General features: G+C 60.4%; 1 protein-coding gene across 1 annotated transcript; it reads right to left on the bottom strand.

The window, feature by feature from the left end:
• Nucleotides 1–367: 367 nt before the first annotated feature.
• Nucleotides 368–11084, bottom strand: LOC135072108 (uncharacterized). The gene is made up of 7 exons (XM_063966060.1): nt 10977–11084; nt 10429–10536; nt 4714–9732; nt 4096–4213; nt 2372–2493; nt 1642–1717; nt 368–486 (listed from the first exon to the last, which is right to left on the bottom strand). Exons 2-7 carry the CDS (start codon nt 10528–10530, stop codon nt 368–370), a joined length of 5556 nt encoding a protein of 1851 aa, XP_063822130.1. The 5' UTR covers nt 10531–10536; nt 10977–11084.
• Between the last annotated feature and the right edge of the window lie 1014 nt (nt 11085–12098).

Below are 12098 nucleotides of genomic sequence, written 5' to 3'. Positions count from 1 at the left end.
AGCTGCCTCACCTTTCGTGCACTGACTATCTATCTAAAGCCTGGTCCGTGAGCACGTAGAATTTTGTCCAATGACCCCAAGCTACCCATCCTTATCGCTCGCGCGTAATTATATTGCTGTCGCGACTGTGAGACTGGCACCCGCAGTGAGTGTGCGAGCGCGATAGCAACATAATTACGCGAGAGCGATAAGGATGGGTAGCTTGGGGTCATTGGACAAAATTCTACGTGCTCACGGACCAGACTATAGACTTTATTAATCTAAGATGCTAGTACGGCGGAATGCGGTAGGCGAAGTTGTTTCGCACTAGCGGCGGGCGGGCCGTAGAGGGGGCACCCGAGGCGGGGCGCGCGGGGGGGGCGCGGCGCTAGCAGGCCGTGTCGGCGGCCAGCGGGGCCCCGACGGGCGCCAGCAGCTGCCGCGTGGACGACGTCGAGCTGTACGAGTCGCCCGACGACCGCACGCTCGACTGGCTCAGGGGGGTGCCTGGAAACAATTTGATAAGTTATGATCACGTCTATAGTCTGTTCTGCGAGCACGTAGAATTTTGTCCAATGACCCCAAGCTACCCATCCTTATTGCTTGCGCGTAATTATGTTGCTGTTGCGCTCGCACACTCACTGCGGGCGCCGCGACTGTGCGACGGGCGCCCGCAGTAGTTGCTGCTCGCAGGAATATAATTACGCGCGAGCGATAAGGATGGGTATCTTGAGGTTCTACGTGCTCACAGACCGGGCTTTATCGATAGTTACAGGTTTATCCATCGTTTTATGACATCCTGTGTCTTCGCTGACATTCGGAGCCAATAAAACTCAGGTTTGATGAATATTTCGTATTATAGAAAATGTATTACAATAGTGCGTATCGCGCGGCGACTGAAAGGTAAGTGATTTTGACAGTACAAAATAGTATGAAGTTTAAAAACGTCTGCGACAAAGCAATAGCAAACAATTACATGTATTAGAAATTACGATTTAGTTAGGAAAGGAAGTTAATTGATTATTTAATTATAAGTTATGTAATTATGTCTTAGAGACGCCTGATAGACGGATTGAGCCGCAACATCCTGTATTATGCAACCAAATAATCTATTTTTTACGATACGTTCCATCGTGACTATAATTGCATGAAGCTATGCAGTTTCTAGTTTCTAGTAAAGGTCGCGGGAAGAACAGGACCGTTCATTATGGAAAACCTTGGGGGAGGCCTTTGTCCAGCAGTGGACGTCATTTGGCTGAAACGAATGAACGATGCAGTTTCCCGCCATCCATGCACTTCTTCCCCGAACGGTTTTCGAGAAATCAAATGTTACCATTTGATTTGTTAGCCAATCGATAAGTCAAGTAAAATATCGACAGCAAAACGATTATGTTGGTAAAAATTAAGAATGCATAATTATCTACTACTGTTACTATTTAAACCATTCGTACCTGCAGAGTAAATACAAATGAGTAGGTCATATTCATAGAAACGCCCGAGCGGTTTGTATGCGCGCACACTGACAAAATTTAGCGGTGAGTTGCTCCGAATTTTGTCAGTGTGTGCGTGCGCGCCGCATACGTATTGGCGCGCGCTCACATACAAACCGAGCTCGGTGCGTTTCTAGGAAGATGACCTACTCATTTGTATTTACTCTGGTACCTGGAAGAGATGTGACGTGATGCGGCAATGCCCAGCGCTGAGGGGTGCATTCCCCGGGCACGTTGTTGGCTGGCTCCTGCAACAGATTGCAACACTTAGCACTTTCACAAATACACACTAGAAACCAACAGCGAATGATGCATTCTACACAAAACATGAACACACTACCACCCAACACAACACAAAATGAATAGTAATTACATGAGATGAATGCGCAAATTAAACACAACGGAAGCGACAACAAATACAAAATAAGTCTAAAACGATGACGACGACCTTGCTGCGATTGGTTTCAACTTACACGATCACAAAGAAACATTTACTTACTCTACCAATACACAAAAATAACACTCATTCATCCAAATTCTGAAATATTATAGACATATTAATTATTTTTATTTCATTATTGAATATTCCTACAATTTTAAACAATACACTTTTCTAAGATTTTCTTTTCTCACTCCAGCTAAAGAGTGCAAACAAAAGCTGAATAACAACGCTTTTTCAAGTCACAAAACAATTTTATTGATATCTGTATAATATGTATTGCAAACAGTCTCAAATAAGCGATCAAGAATTATTCCACTAACTTCATTACAAATACAACAGCAGCCTAATCGCACTACATACTCACTGCTCCGCACCTACAAACTAAAAAGAAATGCAAATAAAAAACAAATAAATGTCGCAAGCCGATGACGTCACACGGATGAGCGGCGAGGCGACTTACGATCTTGGACTTGGCGCTGGGCACTGTCAGAATGGTGGTGGTGGTGTCTTCAGGCGTGAAATAGTCCGAGTCCTCGCCGACCGCTGGTGACCCCGCCTCGTCGCGGGATTGACTGCCGTCCGCTGGAGGGATGGGGCGTTACTAATGTACGATACCTACTCGTTTCCACGGTTGACAAGGTTCCATAGACAAAAAATGCTCTAGGATTTTTCCTTCTTTTGTTTGAACTTTCAAAATAAATGAATGGGCAACTCCTTTAATATTATGATGTTCTGTTTTCTTAGGCCCTTCATTCAAACTTAATTTAGTTGTACTGGAAATTTTATTAGTAAGATGGACACACCTTTGTAGGTCGTGACGTGCCGTAAAGTCATAGATTTATTGATTTTTAAGAGATATAATTTAAATTTATTATTAAACAATAAATAAAATACAGAAATAATTTTAAATGTACCTATGTTGATTTATAGACTTTGCGGCGCGACACGACACTAGCTTCATTTCAAACACTACGTTCATGATTGAATGGTTAATGACAGAAAAGTAAATATTATACAATGCAAATCAATTTAGTTTTTTCAGCATTCTATTAAAGCTAATTTTTTGCAACCCAATTGGTGAATCTAGTTCTAAGTTAGGCAAACGTGTCTACTAGAATGAGTAATATTTCATTAACAATGTATTATATTTATTTTTCTTGACTGAGGATGCTCACAGTCACACATTCCACAAAGTAATGGTTTAATCGTATAAATATAATTTGTATAAGACGATAAGGAACATTTAGACTGACATAAAAGACCAAGACGTAGAGGGAAAGCATTTACAAATTTATACATACAACATTCAAGCTTAGACAAAGGGCAACCCTGCTAGAACACTGCAGTGTTCCTTAGTTTTCGGAAGACTGCATAACCAGACAAAATTCACATGAAGCTCAGCAGAACTTGATTCTTAGAAATTATAAGTTTACATAGATAATTTTGCAATAGTTATGGCGAAATTATTATTTTAGACTCACTGCCTTCTTTATTTTAGCAATCAAAACAGATTCGTTCCTTTAAGTACCTCTATTGAATCACTTTCGGTTGGTCATTTACTGAATTAAACATTAGAGTCTTGAGCAAAAATCAACGATAACGTCACCGAAGTGGTGACGATGCAACATCACGATGCGTGATTGCCTATGATTAAAATTCTTCATTAAGTATTTATTACTGCCCTTTTCAGGGCCCTTACATGGTGTGAAATTGGTTTGACTCTCTCTATAGCCCGGTCTATGAGCACGTAGAATTTTGTCCAGTGACCCCGAGCTACCCATCCTTATCGCTCACGCGTAATTATGTTGCTGTTGCGCTCGCACATTCACTGCGGGCGCCCGTCGCACAGTCGCGACAGCAATACATATAATTACGCGCGAGCGTTAAGGATGGAACCGGAAGGCGCAGCGTGGGACGTCCACCTACAAGGTGGACCGACGACATCGTAAACGTAGCAGGGAAGCGCTGGGCGCAGGCCGCTACCAATCGATCAACGTGGAAAGCATTAGGGGAGGCCTATGTTCAGCAGTGGACGTCCTATGGCTGACATGATGATGATGATGATGATGATGATGATGATAAGGATGGATAATAACTTGGGGTCATTGGACAAAATTCTACGTGCTCAGAGACCAGACTATAACCCGCGAAGTTAGTGAAGCACGTTATAAGCGTGGTACATACAGTGGTGGTGGTCGGGCTCGTCGGTGTCGGTGTCGTCGATGTGCGCCAGCGCCGGCGCCGCCAGTCGCAGCGCGCCGCCCGCCGCGCACCCCGCGCAGCCGCCGCAGCCCGCGCACGGCTGTGTTACGGAAATGAGCTTTAAGTAGGGCGCATTTAAGGTTCATATTGCTGTGGTGTGCGATATTTCAGGCTACGAAACCCGCATGCTAGTTGTTTGTTTCAAAGGCACTGCTACGCCAACTAATCACAGTGCCGCGTTTAATTACAGGTGGCGCTAATTTCTCGACATTTTTCGCAGTCGCATTGCAACTTGTACAACAGCAACCGGTTGTTAAGATACAATAACCCCGCCGATCGACGATCATAATCGTCTCAAATGTTGCACCCAATGTGATCCTTAGTGCTCCAATAAAAAATATAAAAAATCTCGAGTCATAAATTGATCAATCGCCCTTGGTTGAAGCTTCCGGTGTGTCCACTAAAAAGCGTCAGTTCATAAAACATTAGTTTCAAGATGATTTCAATCAATCTTTCCACAGTTTAGAATTTTCATATACGTTTGCGAATTTAAATAAAGAGTTAGTAGTAATGGTTGAGTCACGTTGAGCGGCGACTCACCCCGTTGGTGAGCGGCCGCGTGAGCAGCGGCGACAGGCGCTCGGCGTCGCTGTCGGGCGCGGCGTCGGGCTCCGGCCCGGCGAGCCCTCGTGCTCCGAGCTGGAGGCCGGCTGCTGTGCGCTCGCGGGCACTCACCCCGTTGGTGAGCGGCCGCGTGAGCAGCGGCGACAGGCGCTCGGCGTCGCTGTCGGGCGCGGCGTCGGGCTCCGGCCCGGCGAGCCCTCGTGCTCCGAGCTGGAGGCCGGCTGCTGTGCGCTCGCGGGCACTCACCCCGTTGGTGAGCGGCCGCGTGAGCAGCGGCGACAGGCGCTCGGCGTCGCTGTCGGGCGCGGCGTCGGGCTCCGGCCCGGCGAGCCCTCGTGCTCCGAGCTGGAGGCCGGCTGCTGTGCGCTCGCGGGCACTCACCCCGTTGGTGAGCGGCCGCGTGAGCAGCGGCGACAGGCGCTCGGCGTCGCTGTCGGGCGCGTCGTCGGGCTCCGGCCCGGCGAGCCCTCGTGCTCCGAGCTGGAGGCCGGCTGCTGTGCGCTCGCGGGCACTCACCCCGTTGGTGAGCGGCCGCGTGAGCAGCGGCGACAGGCGCTCGGCGTCGCTGTCGGGCGCGGCGTCGGGCTCCGGCCCGGCGAGCCCTCGTGCTCCGAGCTGGAGGCCGGCTGCTGTGCGCTCGCGGGCACTCACCCCGTTGGTGAGCGGCCGCGTGAGCAGCGGCGACAGGCGCTCGGCGTCGCTGTCGGGCGCGGCGTCGGGCTCCGGCCCGGCGAGCCCTCGTGCTCCGAGCTGGAGGCCGGCTGCTGTGCGCTCGCGGGCACTCACCCCGTTGGTGAGCGGCCGCGTGAGCAGCGGCGACAGGCGCTCGGCGTCGCTGTCGGGCGCGGCGTCGGGCTCCGGCCCGGCGAGCCCTCGTGCTCCGAGCTGGAGGCCGGCTGCTGTGCGCTCGCGGGCACTCACCCCGTTGGTGAGCGGCCGCGTGAGCAGCGGCGACAGGCGCTCGGCGTCGCTGTCGGGCGCGGCGTCGGGCTCCGGCCCGGCGAGCCCTCGTGCTCCGAGCTGGAGGCCGGCTGCTGTGCGCTCGCGGGCACTCACCCCGTTGGTGAGCGGCCGCGTGAGCAGCGGCGACAGGCGCTCGGCGTCGCTGTCGGGCGCGGCGTCGGGCTCCGGCCCGGCGAGCCCTCGTGCTCCGAGCTGGAGGCCGGCTGCTGTGCGCTCGCGGGCACTCACCCCGTTGGTGAGCGGCCGCGTGAGCAGCGGCGACAGGCGCTCGGCGTCGCTGTCGGGCGCGGCGTCGGGCTCCGGCCCGGCGAGCCCTCGTGCTCCGAGCTGGAGGCCGGCTGCTGTGCGCTCGCGGGCACTCACCCCGTTGGTGAGCGGCCGCGTGAGCAGCGGCGACAGGCGCTCGGCGTCGCTGTCGGGCGCGGCGTCGGGCTCCGGCCCGGCGAGCCCTCGTGCTCCGAGCTGGAGGCCGGCTGCTGTGCGCTCGCGGGCACTCACCCCGTTGGTGAGCGGCCGCGTGAGCAGCGGCGACAGGCGCTCGGCGTCGCTGTCGGGCGCGGCGTCGGGCTCCGGCCCGGCGAGCCCTCGTGCTCCGAGCTGGAGGCCGGCTGCTGTGCGCTCGCGGGCACTCACCCCGTTGGTGAGCGGCCGCGTGAGCAGCGGCGACAGGCGCTCGGCGTCGCTGTCGGGCGCGGCGTCGGGCTCCGGCCCGGCGAGCCCTCGTGCTCCGAGCTGGAGGCCGGCTGCTGTGCGCTCGCGGGCACTCACCCCGTTGGTGAGCGGCCGCGTGAGCAGCGGCGACAGGCGCTCGGCGTCGCTGTCGGGCGCGGCGTCGGGCTCCGGCCCGGCGAGCCCTCGTGCTCCGAGCTGGAGGCCGGCTGCTGTGCGCTCGCGGGCACTCACCCCGTTGGTGAGCGGCCGCGTGAGCAGCGGCGACAGGCGCTCGGCGTCGCTGTCGGGCGCGGCGTCGGGCTCCGGCCCGGCGAGCCCTCGTGCTCCGAGCTGGAGGCCGGCTGCTGTGCGCTCGCGGGCACTCACCCCGTTGGTGAGCGGCCGCGTGAGCAGCGGCGACAGGCGCTCGGCGTCGCTGTCGGGCGCGGCGTCGGGCTCCGGCCCGGCGAGCCCTCGTGCTCCGAGCTGGAGGCCGGCTGCTGTGCGCTCGCGGGCACTCACCCCGTTGGTGAGCGGCCGCGTGAGCAGCGGCGACAGGCGCTCGGCGTCGCTGTCGGGCGCGGCGTCGGGCTCCGGCCCGGCGAGCCCTCGTGCTCCGAGCTGGAGGCCGGCTGCTGTGCGCTCGCGGGCACTCACCCCGTTGGTGAGCGGCCGCGTGAGCAGCGGCGACAGGCGCTCGGCGTCGCTGTCGGGCGCGGCGTCGGGCTCCGGCCCGGCGAGCCCTCGTGCTCCGAGCTGGAGGCCGGCTGCTGTGCGCTCGCGGGCACTCACCCCGTTGGTGAGCGGCCGCGTGAGCAGCGGCGACAGGCGCTCGGCGTCGCTGTCGGGCTCCGGCCCGGCGAGCCCTCGTGCTCCGAGCTGGAGGCCGGCTGCTGTGCGCTCGCGGGCACTCACCCCGTTGGTGAGCGGCCGCGTGAGCAGCGGCGACAGGCGCTCGGCGTCGCTGTCGGGCGCGGCGTCGGGCTCCGGCCCGGCGAGCCCTCGTGCTCCGAGCTGGAGGCCGGCTGCTGTGCGCTCGCGGGCACTCACCCCGTTGGTGAGCGGCCGCGTGAGCAGCGGCGACAGGCGCTCGGCGTCGCTGTCGGGCGCGGCGTCGGGCTCCGGCCCGGCGAGCCCTCGTGCTCCGAGCTGGAGGCCGGCTGCTGTGCGCTCGCGGGCACTCACCCCGTTGGTGAGCGGCCGCGTGAGCAGCGGCGACAGGCGCTCGGCGTCGCTGTCGGGCGCGGCGTCGGGCTCCGGCCCGGCGAGCCCTCGTGCTCCGAGCTGGAGGCCGGCTGCTGTGCGCTCGCGGGCACTCACCCCGTTGGTGAGCGGCCGCGTGAGCAGCGGCGACAGGCGCTCGGCGTCGCTGTCGGGCGCGGCGTCGGGCTCCGGCCCGGCGAGCCCTCGTGCTCCGAGCTGGAGGCCGGCTGCTGTGCGCTCGCGGGCACTCACCCCGTTGGTGAGCGGCCGCGTGAGCAGCGGCGACAGGCGCTCGGCGTCGCTGTCGGGCGCGGCGTCGGGCTCCGGCCCGGCGAGCCCTCGTGCTCCGAGCTGGAGGCCGGCTGCTGTGCGCTCGCGGGCACTCACCCCGTTGGTGAGCGGCCGCGTGAGCAGCGGCGACAGGCGCTCGGCGTCGCTGTCGGGCGCGGCGTCGGGCTCCGGCCCGGCGAGCCCTCGTGCTCCGAGCTGGAGGCCGGCTGCTGTGCGCTCGCGGGCACTCACCCCGTTGGTGAGCGGCCGCGTGAGCAGCGGCGACAGGCGCTCGGCGTCGCTGTCGGGCGCGGCGTCGGGCTCCGGCCCGGCGAGCCCTCGTGCTCCGAGCTGGAGGCCGGCTGCTGTGCGCTCGCGGGCACTCACCCCGTTGGTGAGCGGCCGCGTGAGCAGCGGCGACAGGCGCTCGGCGTCGCTGTCGGGCGCGGCGTCGGGCTCCGGCCCGGCGAGCCCTCGTGCTCCGAGCTGGAGGCCGGCTGCTGTGCGCTCGCGGGCACTCACCCCGTTGGTGAGCGGCCGCGTGAGCAGCGGCGACAGGCGCTCGGCGTCGCTGTCGGGCGCGGCGTCGGGCTCCGGCCCGGCGAGCCCTCGTGCTCCGAGCTGGAGGCCGGCTGCTGTGCGCTCGCGGGCACTCACCCCGTTGGTGAGCGGCCGCGTGAGCAGCGGCGACAGGCGCTCGGCGTCGCTGTCGGGCGCGGCGTCGGGCTCCGGCCCGGCGAGCCCTCGTGCTCCGAGCTGGAGGCCGGCTGCTGTGCGCTCGCGGGCACTCACCCCGTTGGTGAGCGGCCGCGTGAGCAGCGGCGACAGGCGCTCGGCGTCGCTGTCGGGCGCGGCGTCGGGCTCCGGCCCGGCGAGCCCTCGTGCTCCGAGCTGGAGGCCGGCTGCTGTGCGCTCGCGGGCACTCACCCCGTTGGTGAGCGGCCGCGTGAGCAGCGGCGACAGGCGCTCGGCGTCGCTGTCGGGCGCGGCGTCGGGCTCCGGCCCGGCGAGCCCTCGTGCTCCGAGCTGGAGGCCGGCTGCTGTGCGCTCGCGGGCACTCACCCCGTTGGTGAGCGGCCGCGTGAGCAGCGGCGACAGGCGCTCGGCGTCGCTGTCGGGCGCGGCGTCGGGCTCCGGCCCGGCGAGCCCTCGTGCTCCGAGCTGGAGGCCGGCTGCTGTGCGCTCGCGGGCACTCACCCCGTTGGTGAGCGGCCGCGTGAGCAGCGGCGACAGGCGCTCGGCGTCGCTGTCGGGCGCGGCGTCGGGCTCCGGCCCGGCGAGCCCTCGTGCTCCGAGCTGGAGGCCGGCTGCTGTGCGCTCGCGGGCACTCACCCCGTTGGTGAGCGGCCGCGTGAGCAGCGGCGACAGGCGCTCGGCGTCGCTGTCGGGCGCGGCGTCGGGCTCCGGCCCGGCGAGCCCTCGTGCTCCGAGCTGGAGGCCGGCTGCTGTGCGCTCGCGGGCACTCACCCCGTTGGTGAGCGGCCGCGTGAGCAGCGGCGACAGGCGCTCGGCGTCGCTGTCGGGCGCGGCGTCGGGCTCCGGCCCGGCGAGCCCTCGTGCTCCGAGCTGGAGGCCGGCTGCTGTGCGCTCGCGGGCACTCACCCCGTTGGTGAGCGGCCGCGTGAGCAGCGGCGACAGGCGCTCGGCGTCGCTGTCGGGCGCGGCGTCGGGCTCCGGCCCGGCGAGCCCTCGTGCTCCGAGCTGGAGGCCGGCTGCTGTGCGCTCGCGGGCACTCACCCCGTTGGTGAGCGGCCGCGTGAGCAGCGGCGACAGGCGCTCGGCGTCGCTGTCGGGCGCGGCGTCGGGCTCCGGCCCGGGCGCGGCGGGCGCGCGCACCGAGCCCTCGTCCTCCGAGTTGGACGCCGACTGTGATGCCGGTTCACGCGGGTAGTCGAGGCTTAGGGACGACTGGAAGTCGAAAAAATCATTTTACTTCGAGATATTTCACTGCCAAAGACAACATGCATGCATGACAAAGGCTTCCCTCAAACATTTCCACAACGAACAGTCTTGCTGCCTGCATCCACGACGCTACCCGCGACGTTAGCTGTCGGCGATCACAATAGAACGTAATTCGGTCGCAATGATATGACTCCATGTCCATGTGTCGCCATTTGCCATACTCCAGTTTTTACAAATGTGTAAAAAATATGGCGACTGATGTGTCTTAATCCGCACGTGCGCCCTGCTCCCCGGAGCTAGGGATGTGGCGTAAACACCATGAAACTAGAACAGCCACCTAACTCGAACATAAATAAATAAATAATGAAGTGTAAGTAATCTCACCTTTACAAGATCGAATCAGAAATGAGGAGATCTGTAAACGAACTAAAGTCGCTGACATAGCCCGACGGATTAGCAAGCTGAAGTACAGGCAGGGCACATAGTACGCAGAACTGACGGCCGATGGGGCAACAAGGTTCTGGAATGGAGGCCGGGGACGTCCACCCACAAGGTGGACCGACGACCTGATAAAGGTAGCAGGAAGGTGCTGGATGCAGGCCGCTACCAACCGTGCGATGTGGAAGTCTTGGGGGAGGCCTATGTCAACAGTGGTCGTCCTGTGGCTGAAATGATGATGATGATGATGATGATGAATCTGACCTTGGTGCGCTTGTCGGCGAGCCCGTTGTGCGCGCACAGCAGCGGCGAGTGCGCCGCCTTCTCCTCCGCCTTGGCCTCCTCGCGCGCCAGCAGCACCGACATGCGGAACTGCACAAACATGAGGGGTTCCGTTAACTTATGGCTTTCAAAAGAGGAAACATTTTATAAAAAACGTTCTTCTTCTGGTACATGTGAGTTTGATAACTGGCCTCAAACTGTCAGTCGCTATAGACATTACGAAATCTTAGGTAGAATCCCTTTAACTGTGTTCTAGATGCTACATTTAATCAAGCCTTTGAAGAAATTATACAATCGGAATTACGATAAAATTGATAATGAACTCAACGGCGAAATGTAATCCGTTCCAATATGGAATTCATCAGTATGTTTTCCGTTTCAACTCTGGGCCATTTTGTGTAAAAAGTAATAGATTTTTACTAAAATTATTTGATTGTGTAAAAGTTTATAGCCAACTAACTAAAACAGGGGACTTTCAGGCATTTTTTCTGAAGGAAAGCTAGTGAGGTCAGGCAGGACATATACTATACCTCTGGAGTGACGGCCTGCTCGCGGGCCTTGGGCTCGTCCTTGGAGGCGGAGCGCTTGCGGCTGCCGCTGCTGCCCAGGCTGGTGGACGAGCTGCGCTCCAGGTTGCAGCGGTTCAGGATCTCGGCCGCCTGCCAGGAGTTACTGTCAGCACTGACCTCTGGAGTGACGGCCTGCTCGCGGGCCTTGGGCTCGTCCTTGGAGGCGGAGCGCTTGCGGCTGCCGCTGCTGCCCAGGCTGGTGGACGAGCTGCGCTCCAGGTTGCAGCGGTTCAGGGTCTCCGCCGCCTGCCAGGAGTTACTGTCAGCACTGACCTCTGGAGTGACGGCCTGCTCGCGGGCCTTGGGCTCGTCCTTGCAGGCGGAGCGCTTGCGGCTGCCGCTGCTGCCCAGGCTGGTGGACGAGCTGCGCTCCAGGTTGCAGCGGTTCAGGGTCTCCGCCGCCTGCCAGGAGTTACTGTCAGCACTGACCTCTGGAGTGACGGCCTGCTCGCGGGCCTTGGGCTCGTCCTTGGAGGCGGAGCGCTTGCGGCTGCCGCTGCTGCCCAGGCTGGTGGACGAGCTGCGCTCCAGGTTGCAGCGGTTCAGGGTCTCCGCCGCCTGCCAGGAGTTACTGTCAGCACTGACCTCTGGAGTGACGGCCTGCTCGCGGGCCTTGGGCTCGTCCTTGCAGGCGGAGCGCTTGCGGCTGCCGCTGCTGCCCAGGCTGGTGGACGAGCTGCGCTCCAGGTTGCAGCGGTTCAGGGTCTCCGCCGCCTGCCAGGAGTTACTGTCAGCACTGACCTCTGGAGTGACGGCCTGCTCGCGGGCCTTGGGCTCGTCCTTGGAGGCGGAGCGCTTGCGGCTGCCGCTGCTGCCCAGGCTGGTGGACGAGCTGCGCTCCAGGTTGCAGCGGTTCAGGATCTGCCAGGAGTTACTGTCAGCACTGACCTCTGGAGTGACGGCCTGCTCGCGGGCCTTGGGCTCGTCCTTGGAGGCGGAGCGCTTGCGGCTGCCGCTGCTGCCCAGGCTGGTGGACGAGCTGCGCTCCAGGTTGCAGCGGTTTAGGGTCTCCGCCGCCTGCCAGGAGTTACTGTCAGCACTGACCTCTGGAGTGACGGCCTGCTCGCGGGCCTTGGGCTCGTC

The sequence above is a fragment of the Ostrinia nubilalis genome, chromosome 5 (assembly GCF_963855985.1).
Source record: "Ostrinia nubilalis chromosome 5, ilOstNubi1.1, whole genome shotgun sequence".
NCBI lineage: Eukaryota > Metazoa > Arthropoda > Insecta > Lepidoptera > Crambidae > Ostrinia > Ostrinia nubilalis.
The sequence above is the reverse complement of the archived record's forward strand: the minus strand, read 5'-3'. Positions and strand labels throughout refer to the sequence as shown.